The sequence below is a fragment of the Lepus europaeus genome, chromosome 22 (genome assembly GCF_033115175.1).
Source record: "Lepus europaeus isolate LE1 chromosome 22, mLepTim1.pri, whole genome shotgun sequence".
Taxonomy (NCBI): Eukaryota; Metazoa; Chordata; class Mammalia; order Lagomorpha; family Leporidae; genus Lepus; species Lepus europaeus.
This window is the reverse complement of record NC_084848.1, coordinates 38,152,054-38,177,915: the sequence shown is the minus strand read 5'-3', so window position 1 is coordinate 38,177,915 and position 25,862 is coordinate 38,152,054. Positions and strand designations below refer to the sequence as shown.

Below are 25,862 nucleotides of genomic sequence, written 5' to 3'. Positions count from 1 at the left end.
GTGGGAGACCTGGATGGAGCAGGCTCCTAGCTTCTGCCTGGCTGAGCCTGGGCTGTTCTAGCTATTTGGGGAGTGAACCAGCAGATGGAAGATCTTCTCCTATGTCTCTCCCTTTCTCTCTCTCTCTCTAATTCGGCCTTTCAAACAACAACAAAAAATACATCTTAAAAAAAAAAAAAAAAAGACCTGATATGTTGGGGAGAGTCAAGGTGATGAGCTCTGAGCAACATGGAAGGGAACTTTGTTACACACCTGTTCTGAAGCCCAAGTGCACACACAGTTCTACAGGCTTCCAGGAGAGACACGTCAACCGGTCTCTACGTTAACTCTGCCTTATTCGCTCCTACTTTTCTTGGTCGTGTCTAATGCATCTAAAGTCGCCTTTCAGCACCGGTATACAGATGCCAGTGTAGGAGGGGGCTTGTGGCAGGTTCGAGCTAATTCTCAGGGCAGAGTGGCTCTGCCCCCTGAGAACGGGAAGGCAGAGCCAGGAGGACAAAGAGGCAGGCCCTCCCCATGGCCCTCTGCACAGGAAGAGAAACCCACACAGAGAAGAGGCGAGAAGGCTGGCTGGAAGGGCTCTCACCGGTTTGGATTCAGAGTTATAAAGAACATCATTTTGATGTTTGCAAATATCATACCCCACTAGAATGAAATTAAGAGATTGGGGGAAGGGTTCCAAGTCCTCCTTGGGAACACCTAAGCCATAAATCATAAGGGACCAGAAGTGGATTCAAAAACAAAGCAGGTTTTTTTTTTTTTTCTTTGCTGTGCAAAAAAACTGGGCTCAGGAAGCCTCTCTCACAGAAAGGAAAGAACTCCCTGGGTGGCCTCAAAGGGAAGCCAGTGCATGCCAGAGCCCCAGGGCAGAAAGACCAGGGTGTGCTGCCGACAAGGAGCCCAGGAGCTGGCTTCTAACAGAAGGCAGAAAGGAAGCTTGGAGAGGAAGCCTTGATCATCGTGGTGACAAATGGAGAAAAACGTGAGGGTGGGAGGATGGGGTCAGAGGGTCCCCTCGGCCTGCAGCAGGTGCTGTCCTTGCAAGGAGATTTTGCAAAGAGCCAGAGAAGTAACTGCGGGGCCGGGGCAGGGGGCGGGGCAGCTCCCCTTGCCCCTGTGTCCTCTGCCTGGACATGGAACCCAACCATGCCAAGGGCTGGAGCCACCCCTCCACACCATCATCTCCACCAGGTCCCAAATTCACTACGCCTCCCGTAAAAGGGAGGGCACCTGGAACTCCATAGCAACTTCAGGACAAGTCCCCTGGACTCTCTTCTAAGCTAGGGCTGCTCTGAGCCTGTCCTGAATGGAAATCCAAAAACCAGCCCTCTCCATGGAGCCCCCATACAAACAGCTTGCTCATGAGCAGCAGGCCTTAAACTCCCCATGCAGAAGGTCAGTTTTGTGAGAACAGGAGTCCTCTCTCCTTTGCTCCTGTGGCGTCCTCAGGGTTTAAAGCCAAGTTCTGCACCTTGCGGGCTTGTCAGTGCTACACAGGGGACTTCAACAAGTTCATGGAAAATGGAATTAAAAGGTATTTATTTTAGTGCTGAAAAATTTGAAATCCACGTACAGAGAATCTTCAAAAAGTTCCTAAAAATGTGTATTATATGTAAAAAATTTTGTAGCAATATAAACATATCTTTCAATTCCATTTTTCCATAGATTTTGTTAGAAAGATTTATTTATTTATTTGAAAGGCAGAAAGAGAAAGAGAGAGAGAGAGAGAGAGAGAAAGAGGGAGAGAGGTCTTCCATCTGTTGGTTCACTCCCCAAATGGTTGCAACATTTGGAGCTGGGCTGATCCAAATCCAGGAGCCTGGAGTTATGTCCAGGTCTCCCATGCAGGTGCAGGAGCCCAAGCACTTGGGCCATCTTCTACTGCCTTCCCAGGCCATAGCAGTGAGCCTGATAGAAAGTGGAGCAGCCGGGACTAGAACCAGTGCCCACATGGGATGCCGGTGCTGCAGGTGGCAGCTTTATCCACTACGCCACAGGAGCAGCCCCCATGAATGTTTTGATTGCTGAATGAATGAACGCTTCTGATGCTACCTGGCTGGCTGGCCATTGGAAGCTCTCCGACTTAGCACTGGCAGGGCTGTTTCTACTCACAGAAGGCCTGCAAAGTTTGGGGGACCTAGAACAGACAGACATAGCTGGGTGCTTCCCAATGATGTAGTAATTACAAAACAAACAAACAAAAAAACCAAGTATTTCAAAACCAGTAGCTCCTGTCCAAAGCAGTTGTGTTTTTACGCCACAGGATTTTGCCTTCGGGATGCATGGGATGGACACACTCCAGGCACTCGCAGGTGTGGCTTCTGGGCCTGCCTGGGCATCCGAGTCTCTCGTGGCAGCCACCAGCCTAGCTTCCTGGGAAACACCTGCAGGCCACAGTGGAGGTGGCTGGGGCTGGTCCTGGAGCCCTTGGACTGTCCCTCAGTGGCACGGAGGAACGCACAAGCCCCAAAGCCCAAGGTTCACTCCCAGCTGCCTTCCCTCTGCAGCGCCAGGATGCCGCCTACCGCCTGCTCTGTGCTGCCCACTCTCAGTGTGCGGCTCTTCTCTGCGGCTGGGCTGAGGCCTAAAAACAAGTTCCTAGGCCGGCGCTGTAGCTTAACAGGCTAATCCTCCGCCTTGTGGTGCCGGCACACCGGGTTCTAGTCCCGGTTGGGGTGCCGGATTCTATCCTGGTTGCCCCTCTTCCAGGCCAGCTCTCTGCTATGGCCCGGGAATGCAGTGGAGGATGGCCCAAGTGCTTGGGCCCTGCACCTGCATGGGAGACCAGGAGAAGCACCTGGCTCCTGGCTTCGGATCAGCGAGATGCGCCAGCCACAGCGGCCATTGGAGGGTGAACCCGCGGCAAAGGAAGACCTTTCTCTCTGTCTCTCTCTCTCACTATCCACTCTGCCTGTCAAAAAATAAATAAATAAATAAATAAAAACAAGTTCCTTTTGACTCACACTCCATCATGGTGATCCTAAACTGTCTGATTTTTTTTTTTTTTTCACTGAACTATAAACTCAGAGGGAACTTCAAAAAGTTTATGAAAACATGGACTTAAAACCTAAGGTTATTTGAGTACCCTAAAATATAAAAATCCATGCATCATTTTTTTCATTATATGCATGATCATGAATTTTTGAAGATCCTTTGTATGCACAGTTTTCAAAGTTTTTGCACCAAAATAAACTTATGTTTTAATTTCGTTTTCCACAAACTTCTGGAAGGCCTCCTTGTCATCTCTGGAGCCATCCTGACACTTGGTGTTTCCACACAGGGGCCCTGTGGACACCAGAGTATCGGTAACTCGGCAAGTGCTGAGGGCTTCCTGGCACAGCCAGCGAAAAACACAACGATGCAAGCACCACCCTCAAGCTGTCAGCTACCAGGAAGCACAGGAACAAAGTCTGACCCTGGTCGGATCTGGGTTACGTCAAAGGAAATGACACAGAACGCCACCAACCATCTCTCCAAAGGGGGAAGTGGCGGGTCTGCCCAGCCTCTGGGGTACCAAGGATGATGTCGCCGGCCACAAGGCCAGTTAGAACCCAGCGACCGCAAGAGAAAACAGGCCACTGCTTCAGACCCTTTTGTGACACCCGATACCTTGGCAGTCCTACCCGGAGACACAGAGCCAAAGGAACAGCTTGGACTGCAGCTTCTCTTCTCTCCCATTCATTCTCCTGGCCTTTTTGAGCCAAAGTTGGAAAGCCTGGTGGCCCGAGAGGACAGGGGCAAGGGTCCCAAGTAACGGCCTCTTCTCCTGCAGGTGCAGAGCCTGGGACTGGTCTCAGCACGCTGCACCCTCGGGGTTGGCGGTGGACAGGAAGGGGGTCACGCTTCCTGGCCCCACAGTGTCAAACCGAGAACTGCAAAAAGGCTTACGGAGAGAGGAAATTCAAAGATATGTTTATTTTGGTGCAAAACGTTTTTGGAATGCATGCATACTTTTTTTTTTTAAATACACATTTCTGTGGACTTTTTGAAGACTGCCTCATACACTCACAATAAATGATGTGAAAACAAAGATGAATAGGATTTAATAAGCTGGGAACACGCAGAGAACAGAGAACGCGGCGCTCTGGCTTACTTTCTATTTTGATCTGAGCCCGAGGCAAACGGCAGCCAATGACCCACAAGCAGAGCAAATCCCGTCTGTGGCCGCTCAGGGAAAGGAGAAAACCTAGTTCCAGACGGATCGGAGGAAACAGCCTTCGGATTTTCATAAAAGGCCAAAGGTTCCATGTTGCGGAGAAGCGCCTTTATCCCTGGCCACTGACGCCATGCTTTCCCGGGGCACACCGCAGCGACAAGAGCTCCCTATTTGTGGCATAACGGAAATGACAGGGATATTAGCAGGCTGGGCAACCTGCTCAAAAGGCGCTCACTGACCTGGCTTTGCCGTGGGATCTGGGGCACATGGGGGAGCCTCTCTGGACCTAAGCGGCCAGAAATCGACAGTGAGGAGGGGAGCATTGACCCCCCCTCCCACCCCGCTTCCTGGCTTGCTTTGGGGATTCAATGAAGTACTTCCTGTGAGATACAAGGTGCGGTGTTAGAGGCGCTGGCAGTGAGCGTGGGCGCCGGGAACCCACGCCAGGGCCTCAGGGAGCTGCGATTCCATCCCCCACCCACCCCTGCGGCAGAGCTAGCACCGCGCAGGCTGCTGTCTGGACGCTGGCCTCGCAGCGCCCCGGTCTCTGCGGAGGGAGAGTCTCCCAGCTTTCCGGCTGCACTTCCCCCCACCTCTCCTAACCCGTAGTCATACGGTCTCTCCCCCAGGAAGTCACAGCAAACTCCGGAGCTTCGGGGAAGCAGCGCTCCGGGTGCCTCCTCCCCCTCCCCAGTCCGCCGTTGGCAGCAGCTCAGTGCACAAACCCGGCCTGGCCCCGGGCCAGACGCCCTGTGACCATGTGCGGAGTGGACAAGCAAGCTGCAGGGGGCTAGGAAGTGGTCAGGGCCCTGAGCAACGCAGGGCAGGCTGAGGCCTTCCCAGGCCAAAGAACGCTTCCATAGGGACTCCTGCCAATGGGCTGCGAGGCAAGGATAGGAAGCTTGTAACAATTTTTATTTATGTATTCTCATTTTCTTTAAGAGAGAGAGAGAGAAATCTACCCACTGGTTCACTTGCCAAATGCCCACCATAGCCAGGGCTGAGCCAGGCCAAAGCCAGGAGCATGGAACCCAATCTGGGTCTCCCATGTTGGGGGCAGGGACATAACCACTTGAGCCATCGCTGTCGCCTCCCAAGGTCTGTATTAGCAGGAAGCTGGAATGGAGAGGACAGCCAGGACTTGAACCCAGGCCCTCTGATATGGGATACAAGCATCCCAAGTGGCTTTTTTTTTTTTTAGGAAAAAAAATGCATTTATTTGAAAGGTAGAATTATAGAGACAAAGTAGGGGCTACTGAGAGATCTTCCATCTACTGGCTTATTCCCCAAATGGCTACAGAGGCCAAGACTGGGCTGGATCAAAGCCAGGAGCCAGGAACTCCACCGGGGTTTCCCACATGGGTGGCAGGGAGGCAAGCCCCTGTGATATCTTCTGCTGCTTTCTCAAGTGCTTTAGCAGGGAGCTGGATGGGAAGTGGAGCAGCCGGGACTTGAATCGGCACCCATGTGGCATGCAGGTGTCACCACGTGTCACGGCTTAAACCACTGAGCCGTAATACCTTCCCCCCCCCGCCAAATGGCATCTTAACCCCTAGACCAAGCGCCCAGCTCAGAACACAGATTTAGGTGGAGGCCCTTACCCGGAGAAAACAAAGGGCAGGTGGCCCTCAAGAAAGAACTAGAAGCCAGCTAAGAACTAGAACTCAGCACCTGAGTGCTACCAGCCTTGGGCACCTGCTTGATGAGTGTGAGATTCATTCCCGGGCCACACGATGCCACAAGGGGAGACGCCCTGTCCCCATGCTGCCAGTGACTCTCCTCCCGTCCCTGAAGTCTACTGAAATCATCCTGCAGCACCATGTGATTGCGTTCCTGGGGCTCCTGGTGCCCTAACCTTCACACACTGCATGGCCGGCAGGTGACATCTCAGGAGAGGCTTCCGGTGCAAAGCCCCGGCCCCGCCAGGATCCACCCCTGGGGGCTGATCCATGAGGATGCCAAGTCAGGAGTCGGAAGAGAGAGGGAGAGAGAACAATGAATGAGGGGGCCCCTGGGCCTCTGGCCCCGCACAGCCGGATCTGCGTGTCCTGGGCCCACTGGGACGCACCAGATGTGCACAGACAAGCCCTGTCCCAGGTAAGGAGGTGCTTGTTGCCTTGGCTCAGCTCCCTGGGCTCCCAATCCCTTGTGACACTTGCTGCTGCTTTCCCAAGGGCCTGGGGTGACAGCCAGCTCTTGGGCACCAGCCACAGAGTGTCCAGCATTTTCCAAATGGAAACCTTTGCTCCAATAAACTGGTGTTTACTGAGCCACGCCCCCTTCCCGCCACTGCCGGCTCTGGCTGTCTTTGTTCTCACCTCACCTCCTCCCTCGCCTGTCTGTCTGTCTGTCCCTCTCTGTCTACCTCCTCCCAGTGCCACTCAGCTGACGGCTCCATGAAGATCCAAGTGGGGGCTGGGAGACCCGGATTCCAGGCCACAAATGCCAGGAGGCCCAGCTGCTGACAGATGAAGTTCTGAGGAGTGTGCAGTGGAGGTGGCCTGGGAAGAGTTGGGGAGGCAGCACCCACAGGCCTGTCCCCCAGGTCCTGAGAGACCGCAGGCTCTCCCCTAGTTATCATGGCTTAGTTCTCCCATCCTCCCCTGGGTTAAAGAAATATCAGAGGCACCTGTTTGGTGAACAGAAAAGAGAAGGAAAAAACCATGCATAATTTTATGGCCCGAGGACAGTGGCTGCTGGTTCCTAGCTGCAATTTCCTGCCAGCCTTTCCACCGGGGGTGGGGGGGGTGGGGTAGGGGGGTGGAGGAGGGCCGGTTTGCCAGTTCACTGTCCTGGTGGAACCTGCTCCTCATTATAAACTCCGGATTATTTCCTGGGCTCCAGCCTCCTAGTTCCACCCTTTGCTGTGTTGGATTTTGGGCAAATGATTCAACTCTTCTGTGTTTCACTTCACCATTTGATCAAATGAAGATAATAACTGCACCTATTTTAAAGAATTGCAGGCAGTAAATAGCACATGATAGTTACAATATTTCCTAATGTACAATATTTAACTGCTTTTAATATACAATGTTCTCTCTACTGGCTGAAAATCTGCATCAAATAGTATACTATTTATATTCACCCAGGGGCCAGCGCTGTGGCATAGTGGGTAAAGCCATCGCCTGTAGTGCCGGCATCCCATATGTGCGCCAGTTTGAGTCCTGGCTGCTCCACTTCCGATCCAGCTCTCTGCTATGGCCTGGGAAAGCAGTAAAGACGGCCCAAGGACTTGGGCCTCTGCACCCGTGTGGGAGACCTGGAAGAAGCTCCTGGCTCCTGGCTTTGGATCAGCCCAGCTCCTGCCATTGCTGCCAATTGGGGAGTGAAGCAGTGGGTGGAAGATCTCTCTCTCTCTCTCTCTCTCTCTCTCTGCCTCTACCTCTCTGTAACTCCACCTTTCAAATAACTAAAATATTAATATCAAAAAACAATAATGTGCAGAAACCAAAACAACCTTGAACAAAAAGAACAAGGCTGGAGACATCACACTCTACTCGATTTCAAAATTCACTACAAAGCTGTGTATGGTACTGGCATAAAAACAGACACATGAACCAACAAAACGGAGAACCAGAAATAAACGCACATCTCTGTGACCCATTCATTTTCAGCAAAATGCCAAGAACACGTGAGGGAAGAAGGACAGCTTCTCCAACAAAGGAGGCAACTGGAAATCCACTTGCAGAGGGACAAAATCAGACCCTCACCCCAACCACCTTCAAAACTCAACACACAATGCATGAACGACTTAAACACATGACCTGGAACTGTCAACCCACTAGGGAAAAAAAAAAAAAAAAAACAAAGGAAAGTTGTCACGTGGGTGTGGGCAAGGTGTGTGCTTTGGCTATGACCCCAAAAGCACAGGACACAACAGTGAAAACAAACAGGATTACATCAAACTAATACGCTTCTGCACACACCCAAGGGGAACAGCTAACAAAGTGGAACTATTTGCAAACTACGTATTCGATAAGGTGTTACTATCCTAAATATACAAGGAACACAATGACTCCACAGTAAGAAAGGAGATGATCCAGTTTAAAAAAGATGGGCAGAGGACCTGAGCAGACTCCTCCAAAAATCTCCAGATGGGGGCCAGCGCTGTGGCTTAGCAGGTAAAGCCGCCACCATGATGCTGACATTCCATATGGGCACCAAAGTTTGAGTCCCAACTGCTCCACTTTCCTACTAATGGCCTGGGAAAAACAGCAGAAGATGGCCCAAGTCCTTGGCACCCTGCCACCCACGTGGGAGACCTGGAAGAAGCTCTTGGCTCCTGGCCCAGCCCTGGCTGTGGTGGCCAACTGGGGAGTTAACCAATGGATGGAAGATCTCTCTCTGTCTCTCCTTCTCTCTGTGTAACTTTCAAATAAACAAATCTTAAAAAAAAATCTCCAAATGGCCAATAAATGTATGAAAAAATGTTCAGCATCACCAATTACCATGGAAGTACAAATCAAAGGCACAGTGGGACGTAGGTCACACCCGTTGGAACGGCTCTTATCAAGAATACAAAGGATACATGTGTTGGTGAGGATGTGGAGAAAAGAGGTGAGAATGTAATTTGTACACTCATTATGGAAGCCAGTGTGGTCACTCCTCCAGAAATTAAAACTGGAACTAACATACGATTCGGAGTGTCCATTGCCAGGTAGATAGCCCAAAGAAATGAAATCAGAAAGTCCAAGAGACATTTGCACCCCCACGCTCACTGCAGTGTTATTCACAACAGCCAAGCAACGGAATCGATCTAAGCGTTCGACAGCGGCTGAACGGATCAAGAACGTGTGGGATCTGAGCGACAGGCAGAGTGGAAAACTACTCAGCCTTAATAAAGGAGATCCGGTCACGTGCGGCAAGCAGGATGAACCTGGAGAGCATTGTGTTAAGCGAAATTAGCCAGGTAGAAAAAACACAACCACTGCATGATCTCGCTCACGCGTGGATCTCCAATGCCAATCTCGGGAAGCAGAGCATACAGGTGGTGATCAGAGGCTGGTGGGGGCAGAGAGATGGAGGGGCTGGGGCAAGGTGTGCCAGAAACAAATACAGGAAATAAATTCCCGAATTAATAAAACATTCACATATAACATCTACTCAGGTACTGTTTTGCTAGGCTACATTATTACAAATAAAATCTACAGAACCAAGGGCATAAGCATTCCTAATGACTCCTGATACAGATGATTAAATTACAAACTACTGAGGTTTGCAACGCTATCAGAAATCCATGAGGCTGTTAATTGGGCTACATGCTTGCATGCAGCATTTAATATGAAAAAATTAGGGGGAATGATTTATGGGCTCATAAATTTGATAAAGTATCTAATATTTGAAGTTTGCTTATTGTTTTCTTTTTGCCAAGAACAAAAGAACCCCCCCACCACCAGTTCCTACTTTTTGAGAGTTTACTGTCCCCACGACGTGGGTGTTGGTGCTGGCCACTGGGATACCAAAGGACATTTTTCTTTTTTGAAATTTTTGTTTATTTGAAAAGTAGACAGAGAGAGAGAGAGAGAGAGAGAGAGAGAGAGAGAGACAAGAAGTCATCAGTCCACTGGATGACTCCCCAGATGCCTGCAACAGCCGAGGCTGCACCAGGCTGAAGCCAGGAGCTGAGGACTCAATCCAGGCAGGAAGCCAAGGACTTGAGCCATCACGTGATACCTTCCAGGATGCTGGAACCGGAGGCAGGGCCAGGACTGGAACCCAGGCTCTCCCGTATGGGATGGGGGTATCCCGAGTGCTGTCTTGGCTGCCACTCCAAAGGGCTGTCCTCCCTACAGGGAAGGATGTAGTCTCCATCATCGCCACAATGTGCTCACGTTGGGGCAGCATTACATGGGGCCCCTTCCCAGCCCTCTCTCGTTTGGCCCTCCTGCCCATCCTGCACTCATTTTAATAATGAGAACTTTAAGGCTCAATGGAATTTTAGGACAACAAAGCTAGCACAGAACTCAGGTGGTCTGTTCCCAAGGGCAGCTGGCGGTCACTTGGGCAGACAGGAAGTAGAAGCTGATCAAAGGCAGCAATAGGAACAGACAGGCCAGGATCAGCCTGACCTAAACTTGAACCCGCTCTCCACCACGTGCAGCCCAAGCGACCCTTAGCAAACCATGCCCCTCCTTGGGGCCTGGGAGACTCTTACCCCACAGGGCTGGGAATACAAGGAACTCCACTCTGCGACAGCTGGAGCACTGGCTCCCTGCTGGATTCCTCCAGGGAGGCTGGCAGAGTTTGGCACCACACCGATTGCCGTGGCCTGCAAAGCCAGGTGCCCAACAGGACTTAACAGATCCACTGGACTTTCTCCCAGCAGCGAGTGCGGACAGCCACTGAGGATTTCTGATGGGGGACATGCACAGAGAGCCAACGCCAGGAATACTGTGGAGCCTGGCATCCCGCAAACCCCAAGAAGGCACAAAACACAGCACCATGCACACTGTGCAAGCTCCCCTCAGACCCACGGGGGACCCTCCTGGTCCCCGCTTCACCTCCCAATCAGGGCACCAAGAGCTGCCCGTGAGTAAAGTGGTATTTGCACAGCACCAACCAAACCCTCCTGTCAACTTCAAATCATCTTTAGGCTGCTTAATAATACCTAATGCAACGTGAATGCTATATAAATGGGCATTGTATTGTTTAGGGGAAAAGTCACCTGATAAAAAGTCTGTACATGTTCAGTACAGACAGAAATACTTTTTTAAAAATATATTTTTATTTATTTATTTGAGAGAGAGAGAGAGATCTTCCATCTGCTGGTTCACTCCCCAGATGGCTACAACAGATGGAGCTGGGCCAGGCAGAACCCTGGAGCCAGGAGCTTCTTTCAGGCCTCCCACACGGATGCAGGGGCCCAAGGACCTGGGCCATCTTCTGCTGCTTTCCCAGGCCATAGCAGAGAGCTGGATCAGAAGTGGAGCAGCCGGGACTCGAACTGGTGCCCATATGGGATGCCGGCGCCACAGGTGGAGGCTCAGCTTACTACGCCACGGTGCTGACCCCACAGTATACTTTTAAATGACACTTTTGATCCGTAATAGACTGATCTGGAACCGGTGGATACGCAGGACTGCCAGTCTCTCCACAGGAGAACGCATTGATTCTTTTAAGTTGGTTCCTCCCCACTTGTTTATCACCCACATCTAAGGCAAGGGAAAATTCCTCTCACCATTTCCTTTGGAGACAACTACTGAAATAGACACATTTTAACCCCAGTAGCAGTTCCTGTGTTTTATTTCTCTGGAGAGAAACAAAAATCACTTTGCAGTAACGACTGCCACCTAGTGGCCAAACACAGAATTTTCACTAGAAAAAGACCTCACCATTGCTAAACAGACTTCAGTGGCTAAACACTGGGAACACCACGTGGCTGCTGAATTTTTGGTATATATTTTTGGTATATATTTCTGGAAAATCATGCATTGCATATGCTTTGTCCAATAGGCTCCCAATCTGTTCCAGGTTAATTTCTTGTTCTACCTACCATAGCATGGTCTAACTGCTGGGGAAATGTTTGCTTATATGGATTCCCAGGGATTTCCTTTTGTAGGTAAAATTCCCTCAGAGCAGGGCCTAAGACACTGCTGCGTTGACTCCATCAGCAGTAACCAGCACCCACGGCGGCTGTGGGAGCTGACTGTCCCGCACAAGGCTTATCAGCCGGTTCCGATCCTCAGTCTTTGGCTGGAGCCCTAGGAAGCACTCTGAGCAGTATCCGGGCCCTTTTGCTGGACTCCTGATGCTCCTGGTGCTGTCCTGGGGGCTGGGGACTCATGGTGTCACTCTCAGTCACCCTTCCCAGCTCTGGGCTGTAACCCTTCCCCCTCCAAGACAACAGGAGGAAAACGGGGTGAAGGGCAGGTAAGGGCAAAGCAGGGGGGTCGGGAAACATTTCAAGGAGCCTGCAGGTCAGAGGCAGGGCAGGGGGAGCCGGAGCTCCAGAGGAACCAAGGGACACAGAGAATTAGGGGCCACCGAGGACCAATGAGGAGGTGGGGGTGGGGGGATCCTCAACAAGCCCGGACCACGAGGGTTAGAAGCACAGGGGAGACCCTGAGCTGCAGGGGCCTGGACCACACCATGCATGCCCGCTAACACACGCTCCAGTCTCTCTGCCTCCCACCTTGCCTGCCCCGCCCACGCTCCAGGTCACAGCCCTCCCAGCACAGGTGTGATCACGAGTGGTCCTCAAACTCGGGAGAACCCTGGCCTCCCAGGCAGAGAAACGCCAGCCAGAACGTCACAGGTAGCATCTTTTCAAACCTCTCAGATCATCAACTTGATGGGGAGCAAGGAGAAAATACAGGCTGCTTCAAACAGCTTGTGAAAAAAAATGGACTCAGATGTACATTTATTTTGGTGCAAAAAAATTGTTGAAAGCCACACAAAGTTTTTTTTAATAATATATTTTTCATGAATTTTTTGAAGACCCCTTATGCACATAGATACAATTTTTTACACCAAAATAAACTTATCTCTCAATTCCATTGTTCTGAGAACTTCTTAAAAAATTAGTTGTTCAGAGACAGAGAGAGCTCCTCCTATCTGCTGGTTCACTCCTCCAGTGCCCCAGTGGGAGGGGCTAGGCCAGGCTGAAGGCAGGAGCTAGGAACAGGATCCAGGCCTCCAGTATGAGGGGCAGGGACCCGACGGCGTGAGCCATCACCACTGCCTCCCGGGGTTCCCATTAGCAGGAAGCAGGATTCAGAGTCTGAGCCAGGGATCAAACCAGGAACTCCAATACGGGATGCAGGTGGTCTAACCTGCGTTTTAACCACTAGACCTCACGCTCGGCGGCCCACAAACCTGCGGAAGGACCCTCCTAGGCCTTCTCACTCACGCTCCAAGGGTTGTGAATTTATGGGTGCAGCACGGGAAGTGCGTAATGGCCTGCTCACCCTCTGCCCTCAGACTGTGCAGAATTCTCTCTACCGGGCAGGGTCCAGGTGAGCCAGAAGCTCCGGTGACGACACCCATGTGAACAGCGACACCTGCACCCAGCCACCTTTATAGAAGCCCCAGAAGTTACCCAGCACCGAACTCCAACAAGCCTCAGGAGCCTCTGGGAACCACGGCCTTACCTACAGAGCAAAATGAGCTGCCAGACACCAACCATCCAGGCACTGAAATTGACAAACGCTGGGATGCAGATTTCAAAATAGCTGTTGTAGATCAACTCAAGGAAATTCAACGGAAGCATGATGCAGTATTCCAACAGAGAGCTTTGGCAGAGAGATGGAAGCTACAGTGAAATAAAACTAAGCAGAGGGCCAGCGCCGTGGCTCAACAGGCTAATCCTCCGCCTTGTGGTGCCGGCACACTGGGTTCTAGTCCTGGTTGGGGTGCCGGATTCTATCCTGGTTGTCCCTCTTCCAGACCAGCTCTCTGCTATGGCCAGGGAAGGCAGTGGAGGATGGCCCAAGTCCTTGGGCCCTGCAACCGCATGGGAGACCAGGAGAAGCACCTGGCTCCTGGCTTCGGATCAGCGCGATGCGCCGGCCGCAGCAGCCATTGGAGGGTGAACCAACGGCAAAAGGAAGACCTTTCTCTCTCTCTCTCTCTCTCTCACTATCCACTCTGCCTGTCAAAAAACAAACAAACAAAAAAACTAAGCAGAAATCCTTCAACTGAAAAATATACTAAACGAAATTTTAAAAGGCAATAAAAGGGATCAATAGCAGAACAGATCAAACAAAGAAAGAATCAGTGAGCTCAAAATATACAGTTGGAGGAGAACAAAGAACCGAGAGGATTGATCAAAGATTACAAGAAATACGAGACAGCGTGGAGAAGAGCCAATCTTCCAGTTTTTGGATTTCAAGAGGGACTTGGCAGGGCCAAAGAGGCACAAAGAATACTCAAAAGGACGACGACAGAAAAGTTCCCAAACCTAGAGAAAGAAACAACTGTCCAGGTACAGGAAGGCCAAAGGTCACCAGGCAGATCCCACTTGACCAAATCTACCCCAGGACACACCGTAATCAGGCTCTCCAAGGTTACAGGTGGAGAGAGAATTCTCAAAGAAAAGAAGCAAATAACACATACATGGGTCCTGGGTCACTGGGCTACAGACTTGAGACAGAAACCAAACAGGCCAGGCGGGAGTGGGATGAGCCTTTGACAACACTAAAGAATAAAAATCTGTCAGTCCAGACTTCGTATCTGGCAAAGCTCTTCTTTAGGTATGAGGGAGAGAGAAAGACATTCACAGACAGACAAAGGCTGCGAGAACGGAGAACATCACCACCAGACCTGTATTACAGGAAAATGCATGCAGAAGATAGAAACCTAAGTAGACCAACAAATTCAGGCTGCTCTGATACTGTAAACCTGGTGTGGAAAACATCTGGATCCTTACTGTGAAAACTAAAACAGTGTAACTACTGCACTAAAATGCGGATATGGAGAGAAGTCAAACGTAACATAAACAAGTCAAAATGTTGGGAGAGGTAGAATGCCTTATTGGGATTTCTTATCTCTTTTCCTATTTCGATAACCAATGTTGCTATCATTTCAAGATAGCTTGTTAGAGCCAAAATAAGTTCTTGGTAAGCCCCAAGGTAACCAGAAAGCAAAATCTATGGAGATTTACAAAAAATAAGGAGCAAGAAATCAAAGTACACCAGCAGGGAAAATCACTGAATCACAAGTGAAAACTGTGAGTTAGGGACAAAGGAAGAAGGGAACTACCAAAAAAAAAAAAAAAAGTATTAAATTGGCAGCAATAAGATAATTACCCTGCATATCAATTGATTAAATTCTCCAATTAAAAGACACAGAATGATCAAATGGATTAAAAAACAGGACCCAACTATACGCTGCTTATAAGAAGCTCACTTCACCTCTAGGACTCACATAGACTGAAAGTGAAAGGGTGGAACAGGGTATTTCATAGAACTAGAACCCAGAAGAAATCAAGAATGGCTTATGTATGCTGTCAGATAAAACATACTTTAAACCAGGATCATTCTATAACGATAAAGCGTTCAATCCAGCAAGAGGAAATGATATTTGTAAACATATAAGCACTCACTATTGGAGCACCCAAATACATAAAGCAAATATTAACAGACCTGAAGGGAGAGACAGACTCCAACACAACAGCAGGGGACTTTAACACCCCACTTTCAGAAAAGGACAGATTCTCTAGGCAGAAAGTCGGCACAGAAACAGCAGAGTTAAATGGCTCCTGAGATCAACCGGACCTCAGAACATGCATGAAACAAAGAGATGGGGGCGGGGCCAATTGGTGCCAATCAGGACTGCACCTGCTCTCCCATTCGGACTCCACTGCTGCTACTGAGTCTTCTTCGTTCATCAGCACCATGAGACCACAAAGACGAAAGCACCAGGGGCCTCACTCAACACTGGCTGAACTCGAAGACCAGGTACTCTCAAGACACAGCAACGAGGAGTGAGTTAAGTAATCTGTGGCCTGTTCTTTAAAATTAAATACTATGCAGCCACTTAAAGGAATGAAGTACCTGGGTTTACACAATGATGAAACAGCCAAGACACACTATTATGGTTCTGTTTACAAAGACGAAACCAAGGCACAGAATCCTGGAGGAAATATACTGTCATTTATATTTTTTAAAAAGCAAATATAGGGCCTGGTGCTGTGGCATAGCAGATAAAGCCGCTGCCTGCAGTGCCACCATTCCATATAGGTGCCGGTTCCAGTCCCAGCTGCTCCACATCCCATCCAGTCTCTGCTATGGCCTGGGAAAGCAGTAAAAGATGGCCCAAGTCCTTGGGCCCCTGCACCCGTGTAGGAGACCCGGAACAAGCTCCTGGCTCCTGGCTTTGGATTGGTGCAGCTCCAGCCATTGCAGCCATCAGGGGACTGAACCAGTGGATGGAAGACCTCTCTCTCTTTCTCTCTCTCTCTGCCTCTCCTTCTCTTTCTGTATAGCATAAATAAATAAATCTTTTTTTTAAAAAAAAGCAAATATATGTGGTGTGCATATATGGTTTTATACATAAAACATTCTGTAAAAGGCGACATATGAAATAACAATAACTGCTTTCAGAGAAAGATATCGATATTCGGAAGGTGCTTATTATTCTCTATTATTAACCGCTAAAAATGCGATCTGATCCGTCATTCCCTGCTTCATTTCCATCCACTACTGTCCATGGCTGTCAGGACAGAAATCCACGGCCTGGCCCCAGCCAACCTGCCCAACCTCACTCTGCGAGGCGCTCAGCCTTGTTCACACCTGGTTTCCACCTCCCACCAGCAGGGTGCGCACTGCTTACCCTCTGCAGCACATCCACCTTCATTCTCTAGGCCCAGCCAACTCCAACTGGCTCTGTCTTGCAGCTCAGCTGCGAGCTCCCTAGAACACGTGCAGCCCGCATCCCCGCCTGGGTGAGATGCCCCAACCTGCTCCCACGGCAGCCCCTTCTTCTCCATTGGTAGAGCAGAATTCACTCACCCAGCATGCCTCTGCAGGGCTGCCCCTCCCACTGTCTTCTCAGGAAGCATCTTCCCTCATCATGGATAACGGGAGCTCACTTCTAAACCAGCAGCAGAGGAGTGCCCCGGCTGGGGGGCGTGACTCACGGCTGCTGTCGGCCAATCACGAAAGACTCTCCTGGCTAGCCGCTGGCTCTTCCAGCCTCACCTGTTGCTAAGAGCAGCTGACCCAAGTCTAGGAAAAAGCTTTGCTCCCTGATTAAAAGAGAGTGGCCCACGTCACCCTGCAGCCTCTGCCCTGCGCTTCCAGCCTCAGATGTGGCCAAGAGAACAGATGACACCTGGGGCCGCAGCAAACGCCTTGAGATGCCAAGCGGCAGAGCTATCGCTGTGCAAAGAACCCAATCCTGGCATTGTTAATAGCGGACCTCTCACTATGGAAAGTAACAAGGACAGAGTTCGTACCGATGAACCAGAACTCCAGGCTTTCTAAATTGTTCACAGCCCCGTTAGCCAGGGGTTCCGTTAACTGCAACCAAAACCATGCCTAACCATGGACCATCCTAGGGCAGGCAGGCTAGCACCCCAACAGCAGTCCCTGGTGCCCTGAGGGCACAAGCAAGGCCCTGGGATCTCCCAGGCCAAGGTCCCCTTTCTGGATCCTCACAACTCTGGTGCTTGGTCATTGGCAGTCCAGGATCTAGGAGCAGAGTCAAGGCCAAGTTCACTAAGCGATTCCGCCCACAACACTGCCTCTGTTCTCACGTGCCCACTGCTTTCACTGTGGCAGAGAAGAATGAGGTATGAAGACCTGGCCAGTTGTAGGATGTGAGAGCCTCCAGGGGTCCCTGCCCCAGGGCAGCAGGAAGGAGCCATCAGTACTTTCATACAAGGGTGTTTCAAACAGTTTGGGGAAAACAGAATTAAAAGGGAAGTTTATTGGGGCTGGCGCTGTGGCATAGCGGGTAAAGCCGCCACCTGTAGTGTCGGCATCCCATATAGGGGATGGTTCGAGTCCTGGCTACTCCACTTCCAATCCAGCTCTCTGCTATGGCCTGGGAAAGCAGTGGAAGATGGCCCAAGTCCTTGGGCCCCTGCACCCACGTGGGAGACCTGGAAGAAGCTCCTGGCTTCCAGCTTTGGATCTGCGCAGCTCCAGCCATTGCGGCCAATTAGAGAGTAAGCCAGGGGATGGAAGACCTTTCTCTCTCTCCTCTCTCTGTGTAACTCTAACTTTCAAATAAATAAATAAATCTTTAAAAAAAGGAAAAAAAAAACCAAGCCAAAATAAGCTTATTATGTTACTAAAGAAATCTGAAATCCATGCATATTAGGGATTTTCAAAAAGTTTACAAAAAATGCATATTATGAAAAAAAATTTACATGGATTTCAAAAATTTCTTGTACTAAAGTAAACTTTTAATTCCATTTTTTCCCATGAACAATCTGAAGTCCTTTTGTATGGTTGTACTGTGGGAGCCAAGTCCCAGAAAATTTCTGATACTTAACTTTATGAATCTTGAATGTCTTTTCCAAAATGTATGTATTTGGGGCTGACATTGTGGTGCAGGTGGGTTAAGTCTCCGCAAGCGACACTGGCATCCCCTTTGGGGACTGCTTCAAGTCCTGGCTGCTCCATTTCTGATCTAGCTGCCTGCCAATGCACCTGGGAAAGCCCCGGAGGATGGCCCAAGTGCTTGGGCCCCTGTCACTCACACGAGAGACCTGGATGGAGTTCCAGGCTCTTGGCTTCAGCCTGGCCCAACCATGGCTTTTGTGGCCATGTGGGGAGTGAACCAGCAGATGTAATCTCTCTCTGTGTCTCTCTCCGGCTTCTGAATAAATAAATAAATCATTTAAAAACCGTATGTATTTGCTGGGGAGAGAGAGAGGAAGAGGGCCCACCACTGTTTTGTTCACCAGATGCCCACAGCAGCCCATCTGGGCCAAAGCCAGGAGCTGGGCATGCAATCCAGGTCTCCCTCCTGGTGGCAGGGACCCATTGTCTTGAGCCACTGTCTGCTGCTTGCTCAGCTCTGCATCAGCAGGGAGCTGGCGTCAGGTGCACAGCTGGCTCGTGACTCAGGTCCTCCAGCAGGGGACACGGGCGTCCACCGCTGGACCAACAGTGCGATCTTCAGCATCTCCCCGCCTCGGCTCTCAGAGACGAGGCCACAGGGGCGGTGGAGGGCAGGCAGACTCACCGGGGTCTGGAAGCAGCAGAATAACTGCGTGAGAAAGGGGTGATTGCGGGCCAGGGCCAGGATCCGCTTCTCGGTCATGGTGCACTCCACGTCGTCGTCCTGCAGGATCACGTCCTTTTTCAGCACCTTCACGGCGTACAGGTCCCCCGTCTCCTTTATCCTCGCCAGCATCACCTGCGGCAGAGCAGCAGCAGGGCGCGTGAGGGGGTTCCTCCTGCAGGTGCCGGGGCGTGGGCACACGAGAAACGCGAGTGTGTGCGGACTCACCTTCCCAAAGCTCCCCTTCCCCAGCACGCGGATGAACTCGAAGTTGTCGATCCCCAGCCGGTTATCGGAGTGGACCCCGACCCCGTTGCCTTCCTTGTTGCCCTCCTTTCCCTGTCGTCTTAGCGTCGACCTGGACACAAGTTTCTGCAAAGAGACAGAGTCAGATGGAGGAGGCCTCGCTGGCCGGGGAGCAGGCTCACCCTCACTCAGCAGGACACATAGGGCAAGAGCAGGCCGGGCCCTGCGGCTCCCAGCTGTATCGGCATCAGCTTCTGCTCTGTGCCCACAGCCCTGTGAGAAAAGGGGGCTGCCAAGTGCATCTAAGCATGGAGTTGCAGACTGGGCTCACACGGAGCAGCCAGATTCCAAGAGCGCCACCTAGCGTTCACTCCACTTCTTGCAAAGAGTAGCTTTTTTTTTTTTTTTTTGGACAGGCAGAGTTAGTGAGAGAGACAGAGAGAAAGGTCTTCCTTCTGTTGGTTCACTCCCCAAATGGCCGCCACAGCCGGTGCTGCGCCGATCCGAAGCCAGGAGCCAGGTGCTTCCTCCTGGTCTCCCATTCAGGTCGGGGCCCAAGGACTTGTGCCATCCTCCACTGCCTTCCCAGGCCACAGCAGAGAGCTGGACTGGAAGAGGGGCACCCAGGACTAGAACCCGGCGCCCACATGGGATGCCAACACCACAGGCGGAGGATTAACCAAGTGAGCCACAGCGCTGGCCCCAAAGAGTAGCTTTCAAACCAGCTTAGAGAACTGAGTCCCATTTAGCACCAGGCCACAAATAAATGACACGACTTTTTTTTATACAGTATTTTAAATTATATAAGAAATAAAAATTAATCGTAGGTGTTGAGGGTTTCAGCCAACAATGAAGATGCTATCTGGGACACCGTGTCCCACGCTAGAAGGCCGAGGCTTGAGTTTCTGCTGTGTTCTTGATCCCAGCTCCCTGCTAACATGCAACCTGGGAAGTGTCGTGATGGCTCGAGTATTCAGGTCCCCGCTGCCCACGTAGGAGGCTCAGACTGAGTTCCTGGCTCCTGGCTTTAGCCTGGTCCAGCCCTAGCTGCTGTGGTCATTTTGGAAGGAATCCAGCAGACACAAGATCTCTCTCTCTCTTTCTCTCTCTCTCTCTCCTTCTCTCTCTGCCTCTCCAATAATTAATTTTTAAAATGTCACTGTGGGGCCGGTGTTGCGGTCTAGCAGGTTAAGCCATAGCTTGCAATGCCAGCACACCAGATTAGTGCCAGGTCCATATCCCAGCTGCTCTGATTCCAGTCCAGCTCCCTGCTAATGTGTTTGGGAAAGCAGCAGAAAATGGCCCAAGTCCTTGGGCCCTGCCACCCACATAGGAGGCCCAGATGGAGTTCCAGGCTCCTGGCTTCAGCCGGGCTCAGCCTGGGTGTTGCAGCCATTCTGGGAATGAATCAGTAGATGGGAGATCTCTTTCTCTCTCTGTCTCTCCCCCACTCTCTGTCACTTTGCCTTTCAAATATATAAATAAAATTTTTTTTAAATGTTAAAATTAATTGTAAAAAATGGAACCAAAAATATGAAGGATAAAATTTAAAGACCTAAATTCTCATCAGGCTCCCCTCAAAACACAATGGCTATTCCAAAAACATTTGTGGAAAATGTTCTTGGGGAAAATGGGTACTGTGGCTTAGCAGGTAAAGCTGCCGCCTGCAGCCCTGGCATCCCATGTGGGCACCGGTTTGAGTCCCGGCCACTCCACTTCCGATCCAGCTCTCTGCTGTGGCCTGGGAAAGCAGTAGAAGATGGCTCAAGTCTCTGGGCCCCTGCACCTGCATGAGAGACCCAGAGGAAGCTTCTGGCTCCTGGCTTTGAATCAGCGCAGCTCCAGCCGTTGCAACCATCTGGGGAGTGAACCAGCAGATAGAAGACCTCTCTCTGTCTCTGTCTCTCTCTCTCTCCTTTTCTCTCTGTGTAACTCTTTCAAATAAATAAATACATCTTTCTATAAAAAAAAAAAAGATACGCTTCTTTTGGTGCAATAAAGTTTTAAAAATCCCTGCATTGTTTTCTCATAATATACCTTTCCATGAATTTTCTGAAGAGCTCTTGGATGTATGGATTCCAAATTTGGGGGCACCAAATAAATATCTCTTAACCACATTTTCCACAAACTGAAGTCCCTTTGCAAACCCAGGCCATACAGTCATGATCATCAGGGAAGATTTCTCAGGGTAATCTTCTGGAGATGGAATTCCTTGGGCCAAAGTGTTAACTCTGAAGACTTCTGGTAGGATGTCCCCCTGCCCCGCCAAAGGCCAACCTGCACTCCCACCAGCAGATGGAGAGTTCCGGTGTCACCACCCGAGACAGGAAGTACACGTGGCCGCCTCCGTTGGCTGGGGCGCTCACCCCTTTACGCTACAGATGTCCACGTGGGGACGCATGTATGGCAAGCTACCGCCTTGTACAGATCAAAAGTCTGACATCCTGGAGCTTTTGACCTATTTAGCTAAAAACAGCTTATCTGGGGCAACGTCTGAGTGACGTTTGCAGTAAACCAACAGTTCAACAGCCGCAAACTACAGGAGGCTACTTTCTTAACCCAGTGAAACCGCGCTACCAAGATTAATAATAGATCATCTAAAAATCCAGGGGTTGAAATAGCTTCTCCTCTAGACCTCGCATCATACATTTTTCAAAGACAGAAAAGTGGTGCCAGTTAGAATTTCACTTCCCCCCCCGACACACGTCCCCTGGCCGGGCTGGCACTGGCTACAAAAATGCAAGGCCGTCTTGCTCCATCGTCCCTTCAATCCATCCTCCTCTCTCGATAGAGCTCAGATTCCCCCTCTTAAGGTTGTGCTGTCAAACTATAGGCAATCTTGGTTTTCCCACTATGAACCATTATCACACACTTGTCACAAAGGACACGCGGCACTGCCCATTCCTACAAGTTTTGCTACACAGGTAATGGGTGCTCCGCCCCATATTTTAGAAGCCCTGGCTTGGGCTGATATCCCATGCATTTTAAATTCCCCTCATTGGGGATAGGCAGCTGGCCTAGCAGCTAAGTTGTAGGGGCTGGCGCTGTGGCACAGCAGGTAAAGCCACCGCCTGCAGTGCTGGTATCCCATATGGGTGCCGGTTCAAGTCCCGGCTGCTCCACTTCTGATCCAGCTCTCTGCTATGGCATGGAAGAGCAGTAGAAGATGGTCCAGGTCCTTGGGCCCCTGCACCCACGTGGGAGGCCCAGAGGAAGCTCTTGGCTCCTGGCTTCGGATCAGTGCGGTGCGCCGGCCACAGCGCACTGGCCACGGTGGCCATTGGAGGGTGAACCAATGGCAAAGGAAGACCTTTCTCTCTGTCTCTCTCTCTCTCTCACTGTCCACTCTGCCTGTCAAAAAAAAAAAAATTAAAAAAAAAAGAAAGAAAGAAATCCCTCTCGCCCCATCAGTATCCTGCCTGCCAATGCACAAGTCAGGCAGATTCGATGGACCTGTCCAGTGCTTTCCTGAAATCAAGAACCACACTACCGCTGTAAGTCCCCGAGGTACTAACTAGACAGGAGACTCGCAGAAAAACGGGTTTGTGCTGAGGTTTTCTGAGTTTCCAAGAACCTCACAGAACAGCACTTCCCTTCCCTAGTGCCCAGAGGTTACTGAGCAGTTAAGCTAAAACTCCCCCGGAACTGAACACCACAAGCCATGTCGCAGGTCTCGAGAATGGAGTGTCGCTATGTCTCAGCTCTCTGCAGACGCTGGCTGGCTGGCAAGGCCAGTGGCCGGCACTCCAGGCTGAGGACCAAACCCGTCCCGGGACCTGACAGCACCCAGAGGAAGGAACACAGGTCATAAATCCACAGCCCTTAAACACACACTGCAGCACCGCTGGCTTCCAGGACTGCGCAGAGCCTTGGGGGCTGCGGGTTCCAGCCTTTAGAAGAGAGGAAGCTGATGCCCACAGTGACAGTCCACTGTCCCACCTGCTCCCAGCCCGCTCTCTGGGCTCCAGGCTTTTCAGGCAAGGAACTGATTTTTTAAGCATGAAGGCGTGGTGGGGGGCGCTGTGGTGCACTAGGTTAATCCTCCACCTGTGGAGCCAGTGGTGCCAGCATCCCACATGGACTGGTTCGAGTCCCGGCTGCTCCTCTTCCAATCCCGCTCTCTGCTATGGCCTGGGAGAGCAGTAGAAGATGGCCCAGATGCTTGGGCCCCTGCACCTGCGTGGGAGGCCTGGAAGAAGCTCCTGGCTCCTGGCTTTGCATCAGCCCAACTCTGACCATTACAGCCATTTCAGGAGTGAACCAGCAGATGGAAGCTCTCTCTCTGCCTCTCACTGTCTGAAACTCTACCTCTCAAATAAAAAAATCTTTCAAAAAAGAACCAAGGGGGTAGGGATGGGTTGTGGGGGAAACCTTTGTCCTGCTTCCTGCTATCTCTGCATGCTCCTTATTTTTCTTTCTTTTTTTTAAAATTTATTATTTATTTTGAAAGTCAGAGGGAGAAAGAGTGCTTCCATTTGCTGATTCACCCCCAGATGGCCATAACAGCCAGGGCTGGGCCAGGCTGAAGCCAGGAGCTTCTCCGGGGTCTCCCACGTGGGTGGCAGGGACCCAAGGACTTGGACCATCTTCTGCTGCTTTTCCCAGGTGCATTAGCAGGGAGCTGGATCAGAAACAGAACCCCGGGGCCCCACAGGAACCCATATGGGTTGGTGGCATTGCAGGCGGCGGCTTTGCCCGCTACGACGCAGGTCCCTCTGCTCACTTCTCACCCTTTTACTGCGCGTAGAATTTTATTGATGGAACAAAATACAGTTGAAAATGCAGCAACTCGGGTGACGGCGCCGGCTGAGATCAGAGTATGCCTCGCGCTCCCACCTGGCCTCACCACACCCGAGCAAGTTCTAAATCACGACACTCGCCAAGCAGCGGCGTCTCACCGAGGTTGGCGAAATATTTCCAGGCTGGAGCCCCATGCCGGCCAGGGTCTTGGCGAGCTCCACGGCGTTGACCCCACAGTTGGGGGCCACGTTCGCTTGACACCGGATGTGCACGTTCATTTTACATACTGCAAGGAAGAGGAAACAGAACCCACGTTGAGGAAGGAACCGAATCAGCGCGGGCCCGACAGCTGATGACACGGTTCAGACAGGCTGCGTGGAACAGTCGCGGCTGACTTAACGGCATGAGCCGGTACCAAGATTAGAACGTCTGTCACAGCGACAGCGTGCAGCCAGTGAAATCACAAGGCTTGTGTCCACCGACTACTTCCTTTGCTTTCTGTCTCTCCACAGTGCGACACAAGGCGGTGGTCTCAACACGACAGATAAGCCGTAGGGGATGGGTCGGGTTTCTAGGTCCAGCTTGCTTCCTGAGCACCGCTGTGGTCAGCCAGCCCCGGCACAGGGCGGGCGTCCTGTGGGGCTGCGGGTCCCCGGGTTTGCAGCCTCTGGTTGTGACTGCTTTGGGGAGGGGCAGGGAGCAGACGACACCGTCTGACACTGTGTAAGGGTCAGGTAAATGGGGGCTGGAGCAGGTGAGCAAAGCTCCTGGTGTTCCGTAAGCTGGTTTGGATGACGAAGGATCTGAGGTTTTCCTTTTTTAAAAAATTTATTTATTTAATTTATTTGAAAGGCAGAGAGATGGAGAAAGAGATCCCCCATCTGCTGGTTCACTCTCCACGAGCCTGCAACAGCCAGAGCTGGGCCAGGCTGAAGCCTGAACTTAATCCAGGTCTCCCACGTGGGTGGCAGGGGCCCGGATACCTGAGCCGGTGGGAAGCTGACATCGGAAGTGAGGCCAAGCATGGCGATAGGGATGCAGACTTTACAAGTGGCGGTTTCGCTGCTGCACGGAACGCATGTCCCACAGCTCAGGTTTAATCAGCAGAAATAAATTCAGACGTGGCTTCTTGGGTGCACCCCGCTGAGGGCAGGTAGAACTGTCACGGCACCCGACCACTCCTATTTTCTGGACCAGTCTGTTTCTCAAAGCAGGTACAGACCCAGGTTTTGTGGGATCTGATTTTATATAATTTACGAGATCCCTTGGGAAACGCCTTTGCAAGACCCGAGCCCCCAGCATAAGCCACATCTCTCAGGAAGACTGGGACGGAGACACTGGAGCCAGCAGTGGCCCCTCCATCCTGCCACACAACAGTGAAAGCAGAGCCTCCAAAAGTTCATGGCGTATGTGTGTGTGTGGCGGGGGAGGTAGCAGCCGGTGGACATCCGGCCGAGCAGTTAAGACACCGCTCGGGATGCCTCCATCCCATGTCGGAGTATTGGGTTTGAGTTCTGACTCCAGCGCTTGGGTTCCTGCTACTCCTATGGGACACCAGACTGAGTCGCAGGCTCCCTGCTTAACCTTAGCCTAGCTCTGACCATTCCAAGCACTTGGGGGAGTGAACCAGCGGATGATTTCTGTCTGTCTGTTTCTCTCTCTCTCTCTCTGCCTTTAGAATAAATAATAAACGGTTTTTCAAAGTTCATGGAAAAATGGGATTAAAAAATGTTTATTTTGGTGCAAGGGGTTTTGAAATCCATGGCATACCTTTTTCAACATGTTTTACACCAAAGTAAACATCTTTTAATTCCATTTGCCACACACCTCTTGAAGGATCCTTGTATTTTATTAAGTATTTGAGAGAGGAAAAATGGAAGACGGTAGGAAGTGAGAGGGTCCCAGGAGAAACGGGGTTCTGAGTAGGAACAGGCAGAGAGCAGGTCTGCTGTTGTCACGGCACGAGCTGGCAGCCTTGAACCTCAGCAGTGAGACATGACAACCAGCTGCCTCACCGGATTTAACATGTGACTTAACCGTTCCATAG

At 51.0% G+C, this 25,862-nt stretch overlaps 1 protein-coding gene across 1 annotated transcript in view; it reads right to left on the bottom strand.

The window, feature by feature from the left end:
* Positions 1–25,862, bottom strand: part of PRKCH (protein kinase C eta) — a 274,168-nt gene that overhangs the window by 87,326 nt on the left and 160,980 nt on the right. Inside the window, exons 7-9 of the mRNA XM_062181544.1 lie at positions 23,974–24,101; positions 19,058–19,201; positions 18,791–18,964 (exon numbers count right to left, since the gene is read on the bottom strand). Of these exons, the coding sequence (XP_062037528.1) occupies positions 18,791–18,964; positions 19,058–19,201; positions 23,974–24,101 (446 nt within the window). The remainder of the gene's footprint in view (positions 1–18,790; positions 18,965–19,057; positions 19,202–23,973; positions 24,102–25,862) is intronic.